At 39.9% G+C, this 22,205-nt stretch overlaps 1 protein-coding gene across 5 annotated transcripts; it reads right to left on the bottom strand.

The window, feature by feature from the left end:
- Nucleotides 1–6,327: 6,327 nt before the first annotated feature.
- Nucleotides 6,328–18,645, bottom strand: LOC149848405 (uncharacterized). 5 transcript variants are annotated; one of them, XM_089994587.1, is made up of 12 exons: nucleotides 18,457–18,645; nucleotides 12,833–12,896; nucleotides 12,380–12,552; nucleotides 10,417–11,178; nucleotides 10,260–10,307; nucleotides 9,853–10,170; nucleotides 9,353–9,414; nucleotides 8,862–8,949; nucleotides 7,650–7,703; nucleotides 7,246–7,353; nucleotides 6,866–6,915; nucleotides 6,328–6,775 (listed from the first exon to the last, which is right to left on the bottom strand). In XM_089994587.1, exons 3-12 carry the CDS (start codon nucleotides 12,449–12,451, stop codon nucleotides 6,751–6,753), a joined length of 1,587 nt encoding a protein of 528 aa, XP_089850713.1. In that variant the 5' UTR covers nucleotides 12,452–12,552; nucleotides 12,833–12,896; nucleotides 18,457–18,645; the 3' UTR covers nucleotides 6,328–6,750. The 5 variants fall into 5 exon arrangements, with proteins under 5 accessions (XP_089850713.1, XP_089850674.1, XP_089850743.1 ...); XM_089994548.1 differs by lacking the exon at nucleotides 12,833–12,896; XM_089994617.1 differs by lacking the exon at nucleotides 12,833–12,896 and having other exon boundaries at nucleotides 9,853–10,167.
- Nucleotides 18,646–22,205: the final 3,560 nt, after the last annotated feature.

Below are 22,205 nucleotides of genomic sequence, written 5' to 3'. Positions count from 1 at the left end.
CTTATTCTTATAAAACCAAAGATCACATCCATATGGTTAGATTCAAGAGAAAAGAATACAAAACTTATGAAAATGGTTGTTCACACATTAGTTCTTATATTCCAGTGACTATATATACATAGAGAGCCGAACTATAACCATCAACATTACGATACAAAAACAGGTTCAACCAACATTGAACCTACCGGGAAACCAAACACAGGCCCAAGACATGCCAAGGAGCCCCAAAAAGGAAAAAAAGAAAAGTAGAGATGCAAGGAGAAAAGGAAGAAAGAGACAAGAAGCAAATACAGTTAGGCGACGAGCATCACCCAGGATCATGAATGGTCCCTGGAGGCAGATGGTGTTGCAAATTAGGGATGTTGATGCGGAGAATGGCGTATACGTCCGCCAAAATAAGGTTCACCATTTTGTTGAACACTGCCGGAATATGCCGAAAAATAGCATTGTTGCGAGTCATCCATACGGCCCACCATGACGAGAGAAGCCAAGTTCGCTAAATAATACGCCATTTGTTGCAATGACGAACTGGTTGAGGACCCCACAACAAATCATTGGCGAACGATTCCTGGCGCACGCTGACCCCCGGCTTATTCCAAGTCACCTTAAAGATGTTTTGAAAAACAGAGCACTCCCAAAAAAGGTGAAAGGCAGATTCTTCAGCCGCCTCACACAACACACATCTACTCGACAGATGAAATCTGATGGATTTGAGGAAGTTGTCAGTCTGCACCCAATCGTGTAAGACTAGCCAAGCCAGGAAACATGATCTCGGAGTGGGACCCTTGCCCCAGACCAGGTTCATCGGAAACCGGTCCACCCCCGACAAAAGGAGAGCGAGGTAGCCTTCTTTAGAGCGGAAAGATCCGTTCGGAGCAAGGTTACGACCAAAGAACCGAGTCTGCGATTCAACATTGCCATTATGAGACAGAACTGCAGACCATGCTTGGATCCATGATCGCCGAAGCTTTGACATAGATCGCTGACGCACGCTTGTGGCCCCCACCAATGATTCCACACCACCGTATTTAGCTAGAAGCACGCTTGCACACGGATACCCAGGTTGGTGTGCAAGCCAGCTCTGCTTCACGACAAGAATCATACTCCTCAGTCGGGGGTCCTTGATTCCCAAACCCCCCTATTTTGGGGTAGTCGAAGAGTGTCCCACCCTATTAGGTGGCGCTTGTTTATGGGACCACGCCCAGACCACAGGAAGTGCGTCACTACCTGAGCTATCTTCTTACTAACCCCCATGGGCATCAGGAACATAAACATAAAAAATTCTGGCATAGCAGAAAGAACATGCTTGATGAGAGTTAGTCTACCCGCGATAGAAAGGTAGGACGCTTGCCAGCCAAATTTTTTTTTCTGAACCCTTTGGATAGTGGTGCTCCAGGCTGCCGTTGATACACGACTGATTTGAAGCGGCAGACCCAGATAAGAGAAAGAGTTATCCAAAACCGAGCATCCGAATATCCGCTGACCCAAGTCCAACATTGAAGCAGGGGCGTTGACCATGGAAAGACAACACTTCTCGTAGTTCAAGGATAGACCTGACATCGATTGGAAAAAAAAGACAAGCTTGAATCTTAACATTTGTTGGATGGAGGCCCTTCCGAAGATAATTATGTCATCAGTGTATGTCAGGATCTGACTACGACACTCTTGAATACCGAGAAATTTAATTAGATCACCCTCCACTGCCCTCTTAACCAAGACCACCAGGCCTTCAGAGACGACGTTAAAGAGTAACGGAGATAGAGGACATCCTTGTCGAAGACCACGACCAAGTTTGAACTGTTTTCCCTTGACCCCATTGATCTGAAACTGTGATTGGGCATTGGTTATCAGCTCATGCACCCAGCTAGAGAAACGCCTACCGAAGCCCAAGTTTGCCAACATGTTGAAGAGGAACAACCAATGAACCGAGTCGTAGGCTTTATGAAAGTCAAGCTTCATAGTGAAAAAGGCCCCCCCGCTGATCTTGAGAGAGTGCAACACTTCTGTGGCCAAAATAAAGGAATGTTGAAGTCTTCTGTTAGGAATGAAGGCGAACTGAGCCTCTGAGAAAATCCTAGGAGCAATTGACCGCATCTTGTTAGCTAAGACCTTGGCGATAATGCGATATAAACTCCCTAACACTGATATAGGTCTAAACCGCGAGATATCCGATGCGGCTTCCTCCTTAGGAATAAGCGACACAATTGCTAGGTGAGAATGAACCGGTAATCGACCATTTCGATGAAACTCGGCGAAGACACTAAGAATGTCACTCTTAACGCATTGCCAGAATATGCGAAAGAAATCCACAAAATACCCATCAAATCTTGGAGCTTTCCACCCAGATGACTCCCGCACCGCCGAGACGATTTCTTCTTCGGTGAACAACCCCTGAATCGAGTTGGCTAGCGCTCGATCCATGGACAAAAATAAAGTTGAACCCATATTGTCACCAACAGCTTGGTTGCAGGAATACAGGTTAGAAAAATAGTTGGAGACAACATTGATTACCTGATCGCCCGAAAAGGAGACACCATTGATATACAGAGTGTGAATTGCATGTCTTTGATGCCTGTGAGATGCTAAAGAATGAAAGAACCTTGTATTCCCGTCACCCGCTTTAAGCCAATTCACCCTTGACCGTTGCTTCCAACGAATTTCATCCTTTAGACGCCACGATTGCACTAGAAGAGTCAGCTCGACCGATCTAGCATTGAGACATTCAATATCTGAAGCATTCATATAGGACGTATCCAAGAGAGACTGATTGATAGAAATCAGCTCTCGCTCCCAATCCCCCAGATTTTGAAATTTACTTATTTTATTGAAGATAAGCCAAGATTTGATATCGCGAGATAGACGAAAAAGCTTAACCATGCATCTTATAGCCGCCCGGACTGCAAAGCAAGGTCTACTCCAAGATTGATGGACTAACGACTCGAAGCCCTCCTCCTTAAGCCACCATTGCTCAAATCTAAAGGATCTATCGCCGGTGAAGCCTTGACCCCATCGGATAACAATCTGACTATAGTCCGAGACAGATGGTGGCAGAAGACAACAATAGATGTCATTAATAGAACTCAGCAGCTCTGACGAAACGAGCACCCTGTCTAGCAGACGGAAGCACAGTGTAGATCATCGATTGGACCACGAGAAAGCTTCACCAACATGGGGAACGTGGTACAACCGGTTCATCTGAATAAAGTTTTGGAAGCCCCTTATGGAAGCCGAGAAATTAACCGGAAAGCTAGAATCGATAGGAGACATAAGGCAGTTGAAATCTTCCATGATAATATGCTGGTCTCCGAATGAAGCAATTACCCTATTTAAGTCCAACCAAAACTCCTCCCGACGGCTTTGACGGTGGGGACCATACACCATAGTGACCACTGCTGGAATAGTCTGAGTAGGTAAGGGAAGAGTGATGGATATGGAAAACGTACCTTCGTCCACCTGTTGTAAGGCTAGAGAATGCTTCCCGAGGATGAGGATGCCTCCCGCATATTGAGTCGCAGGCTTGAAGAAGGAATCTGCACCACGCCAGATTTCGGAGACGACGGAGCTCGAGATATTTGCCATCTTCGTTTCACAAAGAGCAATAAGATCGGGCTTTTCTTGACGTCTCCAACTCGCCAGGAAAAGATGTTTGGTGGGGCAATTCAGACCCCGAATATTCCAACACAAGATCTTCATAACTGAAAGTCCGGAAATACCCGGATCCTCACAGATCGCCTAGGAGAGACCCCAGACTCGCCGGATGGAAATAGCGAAGGTCGACGACGTCTCCTAATAGGGAGACCACCCCACCCAGGAGGAGATAACCCCTCGACCGAAGGAGATGGGGTGTTGATGAACGAGACACGCCCAGCATCCGCGACCAAGGTCGATAGACGATCTGCGATCGCGGCCAAGGACTCACGCATAACAGAATCGACGTTGAGTAGCTGAGCTTGGGAAAGCGCAAGCTTGAGCCGCCGTGCTGCATCGTCCACAGACAGACCCAAAAAAGATGAGAGTTGACCACTCATAGATGACGAACCCGCAATTGACGGATAGACCAAGTTTGGGGAGCCCTCCAGGCCTGCGAAGTCACCCTCCCGGATGAAAGAGGAGGAGTTCAATGCAAACGGAGCCCTGGAAAACACGGCTAACAAAGGGGCACTAACCAAACTGATGGAGACCAGGCGAATCGGACAGACGATGCACTTTGTTGAGATAGACGAAACCAAGACTGAAAGGCCATCAACCAGCTTAAAGAAGAAACACTGTCGGATCGGGACTCCGATAATAGGCGACCTGTGGTCCCGAGCAAGGAGAGTCCTCCGAGAGATGAGACCTCTTACGTGAGAAAGACCCAAACTCAGATGCCCCATAGGTCGAAGCAAACGAAAAAAAGGATGTTGCAGCTGCCGAGTGGCAGAGAGAATCCTTAGGCGCCAAGGCGACACCTGACGGTCCCCGATATGGGCATAGAGAGAGTCATTGAAATCTGAGAACTAGAAATATGGGCATTTCCAGATCCAACCATGTAGATGTGTTTGGCATGGTGAATTTGCTAAGAATAAACCATTGGATCATGTATTTTTGATGAAAAAATGTGAATTTTAAATGCTTGAATATTTATAAAAATTATGAACCATTGATTTTAAAACTTTTAAAAAAATCTGGTTTATGCATCAAAATTGGATGATTGAATAACAAGTTCTTATAAAACCAAGCGTGCAGATCACATCCGTATGGTTAGATTCAGGAGAAAAGAACAAAACAAATCATGAAAATCGTGGTTCACACATTAATTATCATATTTTAGTTCTCATATTCTAGTGACTATATATATAGAGAGAAAAGGAGAGAAAGAATATGAGAACTGAAACATGAGGACTAAAAATATGGGCATTTTCAACACATTTTTTACAAATCCAACCATGTGGATGTGCGGGAATTTGCTAGGAATCAACCATTGGATCATGTATTTTCTATGAAAGAAATATGTTTTTGAATACTTGAATATTTATGAAGATTAGAGTCATTGATTTTAAAGCCTTAAAAAATCTCATTTATGGATCAAAATAGGATGATTCAAAAGCCATTTCTTATAAAACCAAGCATGTAGATCACAACAGTATGGCTAGATTCAAGAGAAACAAACAAAAAAAACCATGAAAACTGTGATTCACACATTAATTCTCATATTCTAGTGACTATATATACATGTGTGCCTATTCTTTTTATTTCATTTATAAAATTAAAACTGGATCAAACCTGTTATATTATTTATTGCTTTTTGACTCATTTTTATCCCATTATTCACCGATCAGTTTGAATGCAAAAGATTTTTAATCATGAACTCATTCTTTAAGGAATGTCTGCCCGATGATTAATCTAAAGTGGTTGTATGCAACCAAATAGATGCTGCAACCCTGTTGATTGGGTAACAATCTCGATCCAGAGTAAGTGTGCATGTGAATGGTGTATTGGATACTCAGCCAATGATAATACATGTAATATTCATAAAGTTTGGTTAGTTTCAGCCAAATGAGAATCACAAAAGAAAGCATTCTTTCAAATCATGTATTAAAAAAGTTAGGTTATCAGCAGACACGCATATGTACGTGAGTTTTGTAGGAGTGATGAGAAAATAGAGGGGCACCTATTCCTAAGGTGTCACTGGGTGACACAAGTGTGAAAACCAGGAAGGAAGATATCAATGTGAAGGAAGACCTCAAAAGGTGGCCTGGGAGGAAGTTTAAAGATAAATTAGTCCAAGCAAAGCTGGTTTACCATACCGATCATAAAATCAAACGATATTAATTTTTTTTATTATGATGTATATATGGTTTACATATGCAATAAAGAACAATAACCTCTTCCTCGTATCCTTTGTGTACATTCAGGATTAGCATATTATCAGGAGGGCGACGGAAGAAACCTTTGGACCATTAAATAGGTTGATGTTAGCGTCTTGGAGCTGAGGCTTGATAGAATTCGATGTTTTTTAGATCACTAAAGAATGTCAACATCATTCATTGGGGTAGGGTTTGGTCTAACCCAACTTGTCTATAGATAAAGAGAAAAAAAAAGACTGATTTAGATCAAATCCCAAACAAATAACAACCTAACCGTCCAGCTATCTGATTGACCCCCCAAAAAAACAGAATTTTCACTTTGAATGATCACCTGTCAAGGAAATGATAAATGATGCTTCTGCAATAGACTTCAAAACAAGGACCTTTATCTTGATGTATCCATAGCGCCATTCAAATCCAAGTTGAGAGCCCTCCCATCTTCATGATGGACGGCAGCAGCTTGACATGAGCAGCAATTTGCTTAGGGTAGAACAAGCAAAATACAATACCATTTTGTAAAGAAAATTCTCCATCTTAACAAAGATGTACAGATCACATGTCAACACAGAAAAGTTACACATGATCTTTCATTCAAACAACCATGAGCTAAGGACTATCTATTGAATCACTTTACAGACTATCATAAAATGACAGACATACCCTCTTCATACATGATCCATCTATCATTATTGGTACTTCTCTGCGTCTACAAATTTATGTGCTACTAAAACAAACAATCTTTCATGTAGTGGAACTTTCTGTACTGAAAATCAGTCTCCTGCAGAGAGAGAGAGAGAGAGAGAGAGAGAGAGAGAGAGAGAAAGAGAGAGAGAGAGAGAGAGAGAGAGAGAGAGAGAGAGTCTCTATGGCATTTACATAAGGCTGCTCATCTTTTATGTGGAATTCATCGCCAGTGCCTTATTGGTTGCCTACATTGATTGTATTGCCATATCCATCACTAACATAAACTTTAAATCTAGAAAGACAAGCCAAGTGTGAAACTTAGAGACATGGAATACCTGGGCTTTCCACTGCCTGATAACAAGTTAGCTGGTCTACTTGGAGGAATCTGCAACCAAGATGTTAGTAATTTAGATGCATGCAAAGAAATATGAGTAATCTGCAAAATCTAGGCTTGAGATTGACTGCCTAGTGAGTTGGTTTGACTGAAAACAAATCGGCCAGGCCGCACATGGGGACAATCCACGCTCATGTTCAATGCCAGCAGTCCCCATGCCCTTCATATGTAGATGTTAGATCTGTTTTTGTGTAAAACTGTTCCAAGTTATGACTTGCTCCATGTGAACAGTTGGTTCCTCTAAAAGATTCCTTTTTGGTGTTTTGTTAATAAAACAAAGGCCAGTTGGTTCTAAAAGTCATGAATAAGTTGAAGTTTCACCTGTTTCTGCTCTGGATTAGAAGAAATATTCTTGTAAAATCGGGGCAGTGGTGTTGCAGCAAACTTCTTATTGGAGCTGAATACTGACAGCTTGGATTTCTCTTTATCCTGCATAAATAATTCAGCATTGTACCATGAGACCATAAATGTGAACCATTTTTAGAAAAAGATCGACACAAAAAAGGCCTCAAATTTCTCCTCTAGGCAGTAAACACGGGATTTTAATTTTAAGGTCAATATCTCTGGAGATTCATAACCTTCTACAAGTTGTCTCAAGAACCTTAAATCACTGTTCGAGGAACCTGTCACTGGTTTAGAACTTTGACATGGAAGTATCTTACTGGAGATATCTGACGACCAGTTTAAGTCTGATATAGCTAGAGTTTAAAAGAAAAAGCCTTTACATTTGCCTTATTCTTATTCTTCCCAGCTTTCTTCACTCCAGAACTATCCTTCAACTTCATGTCAAACAGGGACAATGAAACAAAGGAAAGTAAGTTGCTGAAAAAAGGGAAACAGGGTAGCATTACATTCATAATACAACTGAAGTTAAAGTATCAATGGGATTTGAACCCTTGAGTTGAATCAAAGAAACTGTCTCAGAATTAAACTTGATTAAAAGATTCTTGACAAGCACATGTCCATGTCCATTATGCTGTGGCCCAAGACATGTATTGTCAGGTCAAATGGTGAAAATGACTGAATATGGGTTTGGCCTAAGAGAGCCTCTTCAAAGTCAAGCCACAAATCTTTATGGTTCTACACAAGAAAGACCTGAGAAAACCACATATAAGCAGACAAAAGAAAGACCATCGTTTTAAAAGTCACACTTGAAGGAATTTAAGCACCATTTTCATCTCATAGAATACAAGCAAATCTAACATCACCTTTTGGCATTCAAGCCACTCGTTCACAACTGTCCAATTTAACTTTAATACAGTTCATATAGAAGCTATTTCAACTATGTTGGCCATCTTATAATGAAACTGAACAGGGCACCACCTAGCAGCATCATTAAACTAAAATAATCCCAAACCGACCTGCTCCAAGGAAAGAAGTAATTAAGCAAGCCAACAGGCATCTAGTCAACCTCGTTCGTTATGGTGTTCAGGTCTGCAACATTAGAGAGAGAGAGAGAGAGGCACAAGCCAACGGGATTCATAACAGAACTAGGATGAGGAAACTGACACTCGAATTCTTGAAATCTCCACCCTCATCGAAGTGGAGCCAAAATATTGAGTCTCTTTTGGATATGAACTGCAAGGGGAAGAAAATCTGGGTTTCTCATTATTAATTGCAGGACACTAGAAGAAAATATGATCCGTTATTATAAACCTCCAACAACATTTAGTCAATCATGAGCCTCTAACAACATCTACTTTGTCTACCAATAATAAACCAGAATGGACGATTTTCTAAAGTATGTGCACAGTGATGCACTTGTAACGGATAATTTTCTAGCAATAGAATATGTCCATCGTGATTCCTATTCGAGTAGATTTGATGTCACCTAATATAATAAAGAGTATCACATATTTGAAACTCAAAAATCAAAACAAACCCAAATTAAATGTAGCACAATCACAATCTTTATGTCAATGGGAGAAGAGGCCCACCTCTTTCTCATTTGCTGCTCTGGAATCACGTCTAAGGCTAAAGTCCAGCCTTCTATTTTGACTTGATATATTGCCATCACCAGTAGAACTGTCCACAAGGAAAAGGTGCAGATAAATTATTTAAGACCTTTACTCATTGCCTAAACCTTATACTGCAGTCAAAACGTAGATTCAATCTTCAGATGGCACAAAGAGAAAAATCTGAAAAGCAAGGTAGTGTTTTGACAAAAACATTGTTCTGCAGAAATTATAATCCAGCTCTTAAGATATTTGCTAGTATTACATGGTGCTTGGTCTGCAGTCCTTTGCAGCTGTTCTCTTAACTCTGGTATGATGCCTATTCAACATCACTGGCTTTCTAGCTCCCTCATCAAGAACTCTAAAATCAAAATAATCTAAGTCCCAACATTTCAAAACCAACCTAGCGATTCTACCTTATACGTTTTAACATTTACCATCTAGAACACCAAATAAAGTAAAACAAACCTGACCTTTTATTATCTGCAGCTGCCTTTCGGACATTGCTGTTTGCTGGCATCACTTTTGACGTGTTCTGCAAATAAGAGAAGTTATTGAACAACAAATTACATAAGCATAGCATCAGCAGTCATTTTCTACTGAGGATATCCAGACTCTTAAGTTCAGAAGCATGGCTTGCAAAATGAGGTCAAAAGAGCTGGATGGTTAGGCCACACTATCGTAACTGAGGGGTCTTGGGTTTGAATCCCATGGGATTATTACCCAGCTTTCCTATTAAGAAAAAAAGAAAAAAAACATGGCTTGGGTAATCATTATTCTCACTCTTTCCAAGATTAAGTGGGTTAGCAGTAGCAACAGACCAGAGACTAACACAATTCTATATTATAAGCATGAAACTTTTATATGACTAATCCATAGTGTTGGAGATTAACTCACATCTTCTTTATATCGTGTGAAGAATTAACATTTATGACCAAATAAAAGTTTTTTGACAAAGAGGTTGAAAGATTACCAGTATGCGTGATGGATCTTTTGTATGAACAGGCATTCTTGTCACCATTTTTGAGGTTTTAAGAGTAGAATTCATGGATAAAGTGCTTTCAACTTTAGGAGGAACAACTCCTCGTACTGCTGCAAGAGATGAAGGACGTGGAGTGATGGTGGGTAATCCTTGTGAGGAGGCAGACTTGGAAGCTCTGGAGATCATACTGATCCTTGGTTTCACTGAATCAGTACCTTTGGCCTTTCCAGTGGGTCCTTTAAGCACTTTGGATGGAAGCTTGGGTTTATGCTCTAACTTCCGATGGTTTGTACTTTGTGCAGCAACCTTCTTAGGTTCAATTACAAAAGAACAGTCTTCTGAGCTTGTTTTAACATTATTGGAAAGTGGAATTAATATAACCTATATCCAGTACATACCTTATGAAATGATCCCAAGTTTCTAGTATTTCTACCCGAAACAGCAGCCTTTGCAAAGCAGGTCATTTCAAATTAAAATTGGTAAGATGATGTATAAAGTGAATCAGAAAAAAGACACATACACACAAAAAGCAGAATGTACATAACTTTGTCATACCTTAAGAAGTGTCGTCTGCTCCTTGTATCTCTTGATATTCAACTCGATCATGTTAAGTTGCTTCCTTCCTTGAGTTGTCTTTATGCTTTTGCATGAGTTCAAGGGTGATTGTGGCCGTGCAAATTCTTCTTGAGTAACTATTGCTGGTCCAACCATGGACAAAGAACTTTCATGTTGCTCCTTGATTGTATCTTCAAGACTGCCGTTGGGCTTGAACTCCTCCATCAATGTTTCATCATTTACACAGTTTTGTGGCTCATTCACATTAGATGCAGAGAGATCTGGGTCCAAGGAATAGGCCTTTGGAATATCAGTTATGACTGCATCAACTGCTTCACCATTCCACATACATTGATCATTGTGATGCGTTCTTTCATTACTAAAACATTTTGATTCTTTGGGAAGGAATGTGGAACAACTATAAATGGATTCACAGGTCTGCCCTTCAATGTGTTGGTGATAATCCGCTTCACCATTTGAGTAACAGTCAGCCCCAGTGGGGTGACTGCCAACACCTCCAGAATCCAGTCCATGTGCATCCTGCTGGACTTCCTGCAGTTTCTTAAGAGCTCTAATTTTTTTGTAGTACTCTTCAAAATATGCCTTCTTTTGAGCAACCAATCCAGGAGCCTTGAACTTTTCCAGTTCTTCCTGGCATCTGTTATGTGAGAAGACAGACCATTTTTCCCATGAAAGTGACTCGGCTGCAAATCTTCCAAAGGATATCGAACCTTGATCCAGCACTCCAGAGGTAGATTCTCCCTGGGAGAGATACACATAAACTAGTTATAGTACACACATGACAAACAGAAACAGGATCATGTTGTTGAGGCAAATTTTCGTCCAAGAATAAATCATTTTGTCATTTATCATGGATAATCAATACGAGAGACTGACTCAAATCAGACATGTCGAAGGGGCGTCACTCTAAAAGTGAGGACATTTCAGCTAACCTAGCATCATGACAAGTTCATACTCACCCAATTTATCATTGTCCAGTTATCGACTAACTTGATCACAATAACAAGTAAAAAAGTGCAAAGTGGCTGCCATAGCGGAGTACATAACACTTCAGTAGTTCACCATCTAACTCCCTCAGCCCTTCATCAATGGAAGTTCAAAATCACAAAAAGAGACAGTACCATCATGGATAACAATGATTACCATCTCGAATTAGGAAAGTTGAATGGTTTCTTATCTTTCACTTGTTCTACGCATGGATTTACTCCAAAAGGCTTTCAATTTGTTCCAAGGGCATAATATCCTCTACATTTCTTCCTTAGATGCCTTTCCTAGTTTCCAAATCATCAGATGCACTCTTCAAATCTTGCACCCCAAGGACCTTGGCTTTCTCCAAATTCTGAACATTAGCATGTCGAACGAAAAGCTAAAAAGAAAAAAGCAAAAACAAAGCAAAACAAAATTCTGCAATTCAGCGACTCAAGCGTTGAATCCGAGTACTTAATCCTGAAAGTCAAAGATTATGCTCCAGAGGAAGACAACCCATATTGAAGAGCCAAGAGGCATATAGCATCACATACAACATTCAATCAAAACAAGAGAGTTGAAAGAAAAAAGACCGGCTGTAGTTCGAGAACCAAAGAATACCCTCTAGAACTTGAACAAGAAAAAAAAAAAGAGAGATCTCAGCTTGACAACAGAAAGATTACCCTGTAGAAAGCTGATGAAGAAGATTTATGTTAGTCTTTCACCGTTTCCCCCCAGAAAACGTCACCCCCAAAAAAAATCAGTTACAGCAAAACAGCTGAAAAGTGATTGAACACCATCTATGACTCACCTCAAAGCCATGAAAATGACGTGTAACCAACAAGAGGTGCATGCATGTTTGAGGTCCATATAGACATAGACCTCTACGGCTCTACTACAACACAACATGAATCCATGCAAAACAAATTTCACAAGAACACCAAAATAAACAAAATTCAAGGGAGTCCCTAGTCACCTGAGAGTCGTCCCCATCCGCTAGCTCGTCATGAGGCCACTCACAGTAAGCTCGGTCCATATCGGTCGCCATCTTAGAATCTAGAGCTTAGTCACCACCAACTCCTCCTCATTACACACAAGTAGCTGCAGCAACCATCTTCATTAACACCACCCACTATAAGCAATTTTCTCCTGTACAATTGAATATTAAGCAAATTGAGTTCCTCCTCTCATTTGGCCTTTTTTCTTTTATTTTTTGAAAAAAAAAGAAAGCTTTCACTAAAGGGGCTTTCTTTCTCACACTGATGCAAAAAGGTAGCCAGCCATGAGGGGATGACATAGTGGGGGCACAGTGTGAAATTAAAAGATGTCAGACGTCCCGCTAACAAAAGTAACTGTACGGTGAGGCATTTAACACTTGATTAACTCGTGTCATTCAATTGATAAAAAAGGAAAGAAAAAAAAGGTATACCATGACGCCCCTGTTTTGGGGGGAAAGGCAACTGTAAAGATTGTAAAATACGACGCCTCCTCACCTACTCCACAATCCATAAGACCAGCTGGTTAAGTTTCAATGCACCCAATGATAGTACAACTAAGATGTGAATTATATATGCGCATATTTAACAATATTTAATAAGGGCATCAATATGCAATTATGCATCCTAGCTCATTAAACCCTTACTGTACGATCTGGTCATTCTCATCAGTGGTTTAAATCCAGAAGGGTTGTTTCCGTGATGCTATTTTTATTATTGGTTTAATGTAAGAAATTTCACTTGTCTAACGAACCCAACAGGGTATGTTTAGGTTCAGCTCGTTTACCAATGGACAATAAACGAGACGAGCTGAACATGAACCGGCTTCTATTAAAATCTTCCATGTTATTTTTACATGGAATATATCTTTTTATATATTACACTTAAAATATATACATTCATTCTTCTTCATATATATTTATGAATTCATTTTTATATATTACACTTAATATATATATATATATATATATATATTATTTATTTATGAGAGCTCTCTCAAGACACCCAATGTTCGAACTCTACTCGTTTAAGCTAAACCAGCTGTTCGTGACTCGCTCGCCAATTATATGAACGGATCATGAACAAGTTTGTGACTAGCCAAACTGAGCCGAGTCACAAGCCGCTCCGTTCGTTTACCAGCCATACCGGTAGTGAAGCTTCAGTGAGCCGTCCACAAGCCTAGAAAAGGGTTGGAAAATTTTCATTTCTGAACAACAGCTCATGTTGTTGAATTTTCTAATATGGGTCTCTGTTTTTCTAAAAACAACCCAACAGAGTCCTACCCTCAGTATTGACCATTAACACGTTTAATTTCAGTTAAATTGAGTAAAAAGGTAGCTAATGCCCTCAAATGACCCAAATACTACTTTCTCTTTCCCATGAGGGTAGGTAAATATTTTTCAATTCCAAAGTGTAATAAAACTCAAAAAGAATCTTTTTTTAGGGAAGTAAAACTCGAAAGAATCACAGTGAACACTTTGCAAGACGATGAACTTTAATCCGAAGGTCTCTGTTTGGAAGTTTCTGAAAAAACACAAGTCATTTTCCGGAAATCCAGAAAAGTCAGGCCGTTTTTTTGAGATTAAGGGCAAGAAGGTCGCCCCTAAATGAAATTTTCGCAAGAGGTTGTGACTTTACTAGCCAGGAACTAGTTGCCCTTAGCTTGTATATACTGCCGAAAGGTATGCTCTTAGGTCTTAGCTCACTAGGAAAAGGCACCACAGTCCATGATTTTCTAAGATTCAGAATCTCCTAGAATCAGCATCTCGTACTATCTACTTTGCTCCAGGCAGTAGGTTCCGATTGAGAAAACCAATTAGGATAGAAAAGAAGCGAAAGAACACTGACCATAAACAGGTCAGACCCAGGTCAGGTTTGTGCTACTTTGACAAAATCACAGTACAATAAGAAAAAAGACTTGTAAAAAAATACAATAAAACAAAAAAATAAAATAATCAATAATATCCTTTTTTTAGGACGAGGAACCCTAGCCGCCGAAGGGAGGGGGCCTCACGACCACCGTGCCTTAGGTGGCCAACCTCTGAAATCAATAATATCACGATGTTATTCAAAACAAAGGGTATTTGATTTTTTCACAGTTTTAACCTCATGTGAACTTCTTGTGACAAAAAATCCAAAATATCGGTGTTGACTGTGGAGACAAACAAGGCGCGCCTTGTGGACTCCACCAACGGGAAATGGAGTCTCAATTATTTGACCAGTTGGTGTGTGCAGAAAGAGGCTGAGGACCCATACAAGAAATCGTTTTAGACGGCCCAAGTCAAAAACAGAAGGGCCATGCGTTGAAACACACACAAGTCAGACAACAGTCAGTGGTGGGTTGGGACCCACCAGACCCAACCAAACCGGCCACTCAACCCGATATGACCGAGTCACCAAGTTGGCTCAAACCGGTGGACTCGAATCGGACAATCCAACGACGATAAGGTCCAAAAAGAGCCCCCAAACCAGAAAAGTACCCTTGTCTGTAGGTAGAGCTTTGCAACAGGTCAGGCCCTAATCGCGGAGACGATAAGGACCGGACCCACCTAGTAACTCAAAGTTGTTAGGCAGCAAGTTCCATCGGGCCCTCAATCTACTTGGTTCACTTTTATTTTGATCCATATCCAACCAATATCAACAAACAATGGTGCTACTTTGAAAAACTCTCCGAAAACAAAAAGCTATAAAAGATCACACATATCACAAATTTATCCTTTTTTTATTTCATAAACAAGCTGGGGTTAGGCAGACCCCTACCAGAACAACAGCCGCCCCATGCCCCCATGTGGGGAAAGGATTCGATCCTGGGCCTTCAGCTTCACACAAGACCCCACTTACCACATGGGATACCACCTCCTTACATATTTATTGTTTAATCAGAGCAATATTTTGAGAGAACTCTCTGAACTTTTCATTGTCTTTGAAGACAAGGAACCCTTGCCGAGAACCGGGCCACTTAGAGGGCGTTTGCATGTAACGGGCACCCCTTCCGTGGAAACCCTTGCTGTAGAAACAGAATCGGACTCTCCACGGGAACCGTTTCCGCGGAAAACCCAAATCGAGCATATATTTTGGCACGCCCGTCAAGGATTTTTCTCAGAAACGGTAGTTTCCGCTGTTTGTGTTGTCACGGTGGGCCCCACGAAAATGCACGCCAGTTTCCACGGAAAACAGCCATTTTCCGTGACACACGAAGGTACGTACCCTAAATGAACCTGCCCTTAGGGAGGCAAACCCGGGGTGGGGCGCACCACCGTCATGCCTTGCGTGGAAACTTCGTATTGTTTTTAACCCGGTAACAAAAATTTTAAAACCTCTCAAAAATTAATAGCGGGGAAAAACCCGTTTAGGAAAGCTTTTATCACCAACACGTGAAAAAAAAGCAAAAATTTTAAACCCAATCAAAGAAATAATAGCAGGAAAAAACCCGTTTGAAAAACTTTTATCAGTGTGGTCCAATTCCAGCCGAAGATTATTTTAAAAGAAGACTTAAAAAAAAAAAAGACTAGTATTCTTTTGTGCAATTATGAACGAAAATGATGTCTTAACTACAAGCTATCTGAAAACAAGACATCAAGCTGTGGGCTTTCACATGTGGATCACTCTTTTTGTTATTTCCAAAAACCACCCCTGCTTTTGTACAACTGGCAGCATAATATAATGGAGAGTGACTTTTAGGTCAATCAGTGTTACTCTGTAATGGAAAGAAGAACCTGGATTTTACCCCCAATTGGACCTGGATAATGGATAACCAAATCCGTGATTCCTACTCAAAAAACCAGCGGTGTCCAAAAGCATTGTCACATATCTTGCCATAAAATAGATTTTTTTTACAAATTATCAGAAAATCTCAAATTCATTTTTAGCTTAGAAATATAAACAAATAAAAACATGTAAACTATAAAAAGTAAAAACTACAAAAAAATATGGATAAAATCACGAGAGATTGAAAATAGATTGAGATTTTAATAGCTATTTGAGTTTCTAACAATAAAGTCAGGGGTATTCAAAATATCGGCGATATCTACGATTAAGTCCAGAACTGTTAAGAGAACCCCGGTAGACTTTATGCAGCCACCGTTTTATTGAAACTGGATCAGAATCTACATGGATCAGGCCCAATCGGACCCGTTTGGAACCCTAACTCTTCTTCCCGTCTTCACCCGGGAAGGCATCTATCCGCTATCCGAATGACCACGTCACGTGGCTGTACTCGCACGTAAACCTCTCAAGAAAAGAATATTCGGAGATGGCAGATTTGGTAATTTCAGAGCATATTTTATCTTCTGCAGCCGAAGTTCAGCAATGAAGTGTGGCAAATAAATAAATAATTACCAACGGGGGGCTCCGGTTGTTTGGTAGGAGCTGATAGTGCACGTCACCTTGTGATGGGACGTTGCAGGTTCAAATCCTAATGGTACGATGTATAACTGATGAAAGTATGCTTAACTCCAGTTTGCTTATAAAAAAACAAATAATATATATATATATATATAATATATATATATATATATATATATATATATATATATATATATATATATATATATATATATATAGTTGTAGCTGCCTAACACTTTTGAAGCCTAAAGCCAGTGTACCGTGTTTCGGAAATATTTTTTTTTCTAAAATCTGATCATAGAGATGTGATCTAAATACTTGATTTTGTAGGAATCTAAATTTGAATCGTCTGATTCTGACTTACAGTTAGGTTTTTATAAGATTTAAAAATCAACATTTAAAATTTTCAAAAAAATTCAATGCTTAAAAGGTCATCTTTTTTATTGAAAAACTATGATCCAAAGATTTATAAAAAGCAACAGGAAAACTCTTATTCACTGGTGGTAGGCTCGCGATAGGCTCAAAGAGTATACGGTGACTAGAAAATCTTATTTTTCATTTTTTTAGATCTTTTTATTGGATCAGACCCTACAAACTTGACCTATCAGGTTTGTTAGCAGAAAATGAGTGGTGGACCATGATTACTACGTATAAGCAACTTTTTGAGGGCCAGAAAAATCAATGGTCCACGATACTTGAAAATTGCATGGTTCAAAAAATTATGTCTGCAAGAAAAACCACAAGATCGAAAGTGTTCTCGATCAAATATGCCATGCTCAATGCATCAGTGAGGCCCATTGACTCTGAGGCATACCACTCACGATTTCTAACTAGGTTGGTAGCAACTAGCAACCAAATATTAAGGGTGTGAACTTCTTGTGAATTAGGCATTTTTGATATTTTTAGCGAATCATATATATATATATATATATATATATATATATATATATATATATATATATATATATATATATATATGATAATAACAAACATTCCCTCAAATAATTAACGATCAGAAGAAGTTGTTAAGAAGTTACAAAGGACAAAGATGAGAATTCCTTTAATAAACGTAAAAACGAGGCTGAGATTTCCTATCGAATTATCATCACAGAAAAAGAGAACGGCAGGTCGAACTAATTTCCATTTTCAGATGTTACCTGAAACTCTATAACTGTTTCTAAATGACAAATATTTCCCTCAGAGAGTAACACTGCAACAGTGGCATCCCTTCTCCAGACGACTTGCGTCCGGAGTCCGGATTTTACCCTCTAGCATTTCCCAAAAGACAAACATATCCCGACCAGGCTGCCCTTTGCGCATGGTCATTACTGAAAGGTCAAGGGCGAGAAACGTCCCGGCAACATATACTCACAAACAGACCCTCTCAGACGGAAACCGAAAACGAAAAATCAGATTCCAGGATGATACTTCTTTAAAAAAAGAAAGAAAGAGAAATCAGATTGCAGGAGGTAAAAAAAACAAAATCACGAATTCTTCTAAATTAGAACGCGAATCAGCTCGTAGCGCTAGAACTAAGGGTTCGTTTGGCTTCTGAGGACGCACGATCAGATCCAAAACGCTAACAACTCGAATCAGTAAAAAAAAAAAACAGAGAAAGAAAAACAAATGAAATAGCTACGGAATCCGATCAATCAACAAAAAAAACAAGCAAAGAATAGACGAAATTAAGAAAAGAAATTGGGGAATTCTTTACCTCGATCACTCTCGCTGCACTCAAGGACGCGACAAATCTGACGGGAAACGAAGGCTATGAGATTCAAACCGAGATCTCCTCACTTTTCTTTTGAGATTGAGAGAGAAAGAAAGAAAGAAAGGAAAGAAGGGTTTCGCTTGAGAGAGAGAGAGAGTCCGTAGCATTTATTACCGGTTACCTCACCTCACACGAGCAACAGGAGAGAGAGAAGAAAATTCTAGAGAGAGGGTGACCGGTGACGTCTATTTATACGTGGCTCGGAGATGGCGGGGCTTGGAGCACACATCCTGACCCGAGTGGACCCCAGTTGTCTAACACAAGAAGCTACCCGACCCGGATAGCGTGGCGTGCTGCGAGGCCGATTATTGGAGAAGCCCATCGACGAAATTGACCTCATATTTGGTTTAATTGACCATTTCGTCCCTAGCTTTGGGGGAATTTATTGTAGGGTCCAAAATGAAAAAAAAAATTCGCGGTCTGACCCGAATCCGATACTTTATTTTTCTATATGGATTAGGGATGGCAGTGGGGCGGGGCGGGGGACAAGGTCTCTACCCCCGCCCCGCCTCAAGATTTTATCCTCCACCCCTGCCTCCATCCCCGGCGGGGAATGGATTTTATCCTCCATCTTCATCCCCGTTTCATGTTCTCCATCCCCGGTTCAAACGGGGATTAGGCGGGGCGGGGCAGGGATATTGCGGGGAAAAGTGGTCGGGGCGGGGATGAGGCGGGGATCGTGGTGGGGACAGGGCAGGGCGAGGAAAAGTGCACGTCCATCCCCGCCTCCACCCCCGGACGGGGATGGATTTTAACCTTCGTCCCTGCCTCCATCCCCCTTTCATACCCTTCATCCCCGGTCCAAACGAGGCGAGGCGGGGTGGGGCCCGCTTTCCCCGGTCCACTGCCATCCCTAATATGAATGTTTAAACAAGTCTAGAGTTTATACTTTTCGAGTAAGTTTGGTTGTATTTTTGAAAAGTAAAAAATATTGTTCAAAAAAGATTTATTTTCAAAATCTCATGAGACTGGGTGAGAAAGTGAATCTCATACAAATAATATTTACGGTCTAAATCTCAGTTTTGGGTTTTGTGCCAACTCAATGTACATGAGATTTGCTTTTGGGGTTGCATGCTAAAATAGTTAGGTTTAATTGCTTTTAGGGTAATCTTCAAATGAGATTCTCTTTCTAAAGTGTATTAGGAAGTAAATCTCATGTGATAGAACCAAACGTACCCTTCATCTAGCTTCAAATTCACTTAACTAGATTATGTTTGGATTTGCACCGGATTCAAGGATTGGACTTGAAACAAATCTGATCCGTTTATAAGCAATTTTTTTAGTCTGATTTTATCAGATATAATAATACCTAGACATTTTGGATTAGAGTTTAATGCATTTGATCAGATCTTAATCAGATCATGACGGGAACTTGCATCTGTTTTATACAATTTAGTTTGGATTCAGATCAACCATGATCCAACCTAGAGCTGGTAAAAGAATCAAGTAGCTTGTAACTTGGCTTGGTTCGGCTTCTCACGAGCTCGTATGTATAGCTGGCAAGTGGATCCATGAGGGGCTTGTTTAGCTTAAACGAGTCAAGCCCAAACACAGTAATGGATATGCTGAAAATGGGTAAAATCTATTGATTTTTTATGTACAAATTAGAAAGGGGGTTTGAGTTAGACCTGATTTTGACCCAAATCTGAATATGTTTTAAACTAATTCTGATCCATATTGAGTGTACCCAACCAGATTTGTTGGGAATCCAATTCTGCCCAGATCTGACAACATGGGCCATGTCTAGTTTCCACCGGATCGGAACTTCAACATATTTGGATCCCTAATTTTTGTTGGTTTATAAAATAAGGTTAATATACCACTCGTGCTAGACAAAATTTTATTTTGTTTTATCTATTCTAACTAGCTATTCTGCAAAATGGTACTGAGTTGGGCAGCATGAGACAGTACATTGTGTCAAAATCGATTTTTTTTAATATACTGCATTAATAATTCATGCAATAATTATAAAAACTCCTGTTGTCAACATCTCCATCCACCAGTAAACTATTACTAAATATTTACAAAATTTAATACATTTAAAATGCAGTAGAATGCTGGAATATGTTAGATATTTGAAGAAATTGCTCTTTTTTAAAATTTGGTATCATTTATTCGCAATTATTATTGCTGCCAATTACCAAAGCGGGGGGGGGGGGGGGATCACGTGGTTGGTAGGAGCTGCACTTCTCGTTGTGGTGGGACGTTGCAGGTTCAAAACCCAGTGGTACATTGAATAATAACTGGTGGTGGTGGGGTCGGACTAACCCCAGTTTGACTCTAAAAAAAAAGATTGCTGCCAATTTGTCGAAGGCGAAAATGTATATGTGACAAACATTAGTGGTTGAAGAATTGCCTTACTGGATCCACTAGGCAAATATGGGCCCTGGTTGGAACCCAACTTTATTGCATTCGGCATATCCTTAAAAGTCATCTTAATATATATATATATATATATATATATATATATATATATATATATATATATATATATATATATATATATATATATATATATATATATAATATAAGAAAATGAGTCCATGCTAAACCCATTTGATGCTGAACCGCGTGATAAATGGGTTGGTTGTGCTTCTCTGGTGCTTTTAATGCGGTTCCGACCCCATAAATGTGTTGGGAATGGTAGATTTACTAAGAATCCACACCTTGTGTTTTCCATGAAAAAAAAATGTTTGGAGCCTAAAAATTTTACAAAGATTTTGGACCCTTGATTTTTCAAACTTTATAAAAAACTCACCCATATGTTGGAATCAAACTCTTCAAGAGCTGATCCCTATAAAATCAAGTACATAGATCACAAATGTACGGTCAGAATTTAAAAATAAAAAGAAAAAACCTGAAAAACTCATTTAACAGATGATTTAGCACGGACCCATTACTCTCTCTCTCTCTATATATATATATATATATTACTTTTGAGAAGAGAAAAATGAATTCATTCATAAATTACTTAGTGGTGCCCACTATCAAAAAATTTGTTTTTGGAGTGGAAAAAGTATGAGTTTTAAATATTTTTGGATAACCTGAGAAATCTACCTCACCCACTGACAAGCTCCTTGGCATAAAAACCAGAGAGACAGACATTAGGTCAGAGATGCCTTGGATGCTGTTGATCATATATGTGATGAACGATAACCGGATAACCCAAACAACATGATTGGATAACTTACTTCTTAGATGGCTCCTACATTTTTTGGAGCTTTTTCATGCTCTAGATGAAAGGGCATCTAAAGCACAAGAAATGAACCGCTGAAAAACAAGAAAAAAGGGTGGCATTTGAGCTGCTGTTCTGCATGAATGGCATTTAAGGTACCTCTAACCCAGAGTTGCCAGTCGAAGAAGCGAGAGCGGGAAGCGAGGCACTTATAAAATTTTAGGAAGCGGAAAGCGCGGAATGACTTAGGAGTGAATCGGGAAGCGTCTCAAAAGCGACCCAGGACGCGTCTCGAAAGCGAACCGGAAGTGACCTAAGAAGCGAACCGGAAGTGACTTAAGAAGTGAATAAGAAAGCGACATATGATTCAAATGAGAAGCAAAAGAAAAGTGAATAAGAATTGAAAGGAAAGCAAAAATATAATTATATATTTTTATTTTATTAAAAAATAAGATTTATGTCATCATTGACAAAATAAAATATGTATCTAAGACAATAAATAATATAAGTTGCAATT

The sequence above is a fragment of the Nuphar pumila genome, chromosome 1 (genome assembly GCF_984573655.1).
Source record: "Nuphar pumila chromosome 1, dmNupPumi1.hap1.1, whole genome shotgun sequence".
Lineage (NCBI taxonomy): Eukaryota > Viridiplantae > Streptophyta > Magnoliopsida > Nymphaeales > Nymphaeaceae > Nuphar > Nuphar pumila.
This window is presented reverse-complemented; position numbering and strand designations above follow the sequence as displayed.

Bases quoted from the DNA above. Each gene is read 5' to 3' on its own strand.
- LOC149848405 (XM_089994587.1), bottom strand. From the start codon at position 12,451: ATGGCGACCGATATGGACCGAGCTTACTGTGAGTGGCCTCATGACGAG. The intron at 7,704-8,861 runs GTGGGCCTCTTC...TTTGACATGAAG, and splicing joins GAGCAGCAAATGAGAAAGAG to TTGAAGGATAGTTCTGGAGT. The intron at 6,916-7,245 runs GTGAAACTTCAA...TCTTGGTTGCAG, and splicing joins CTAATCCAGAGCAGAAACAG to ATTCCTCCAAGTAGACCAGC.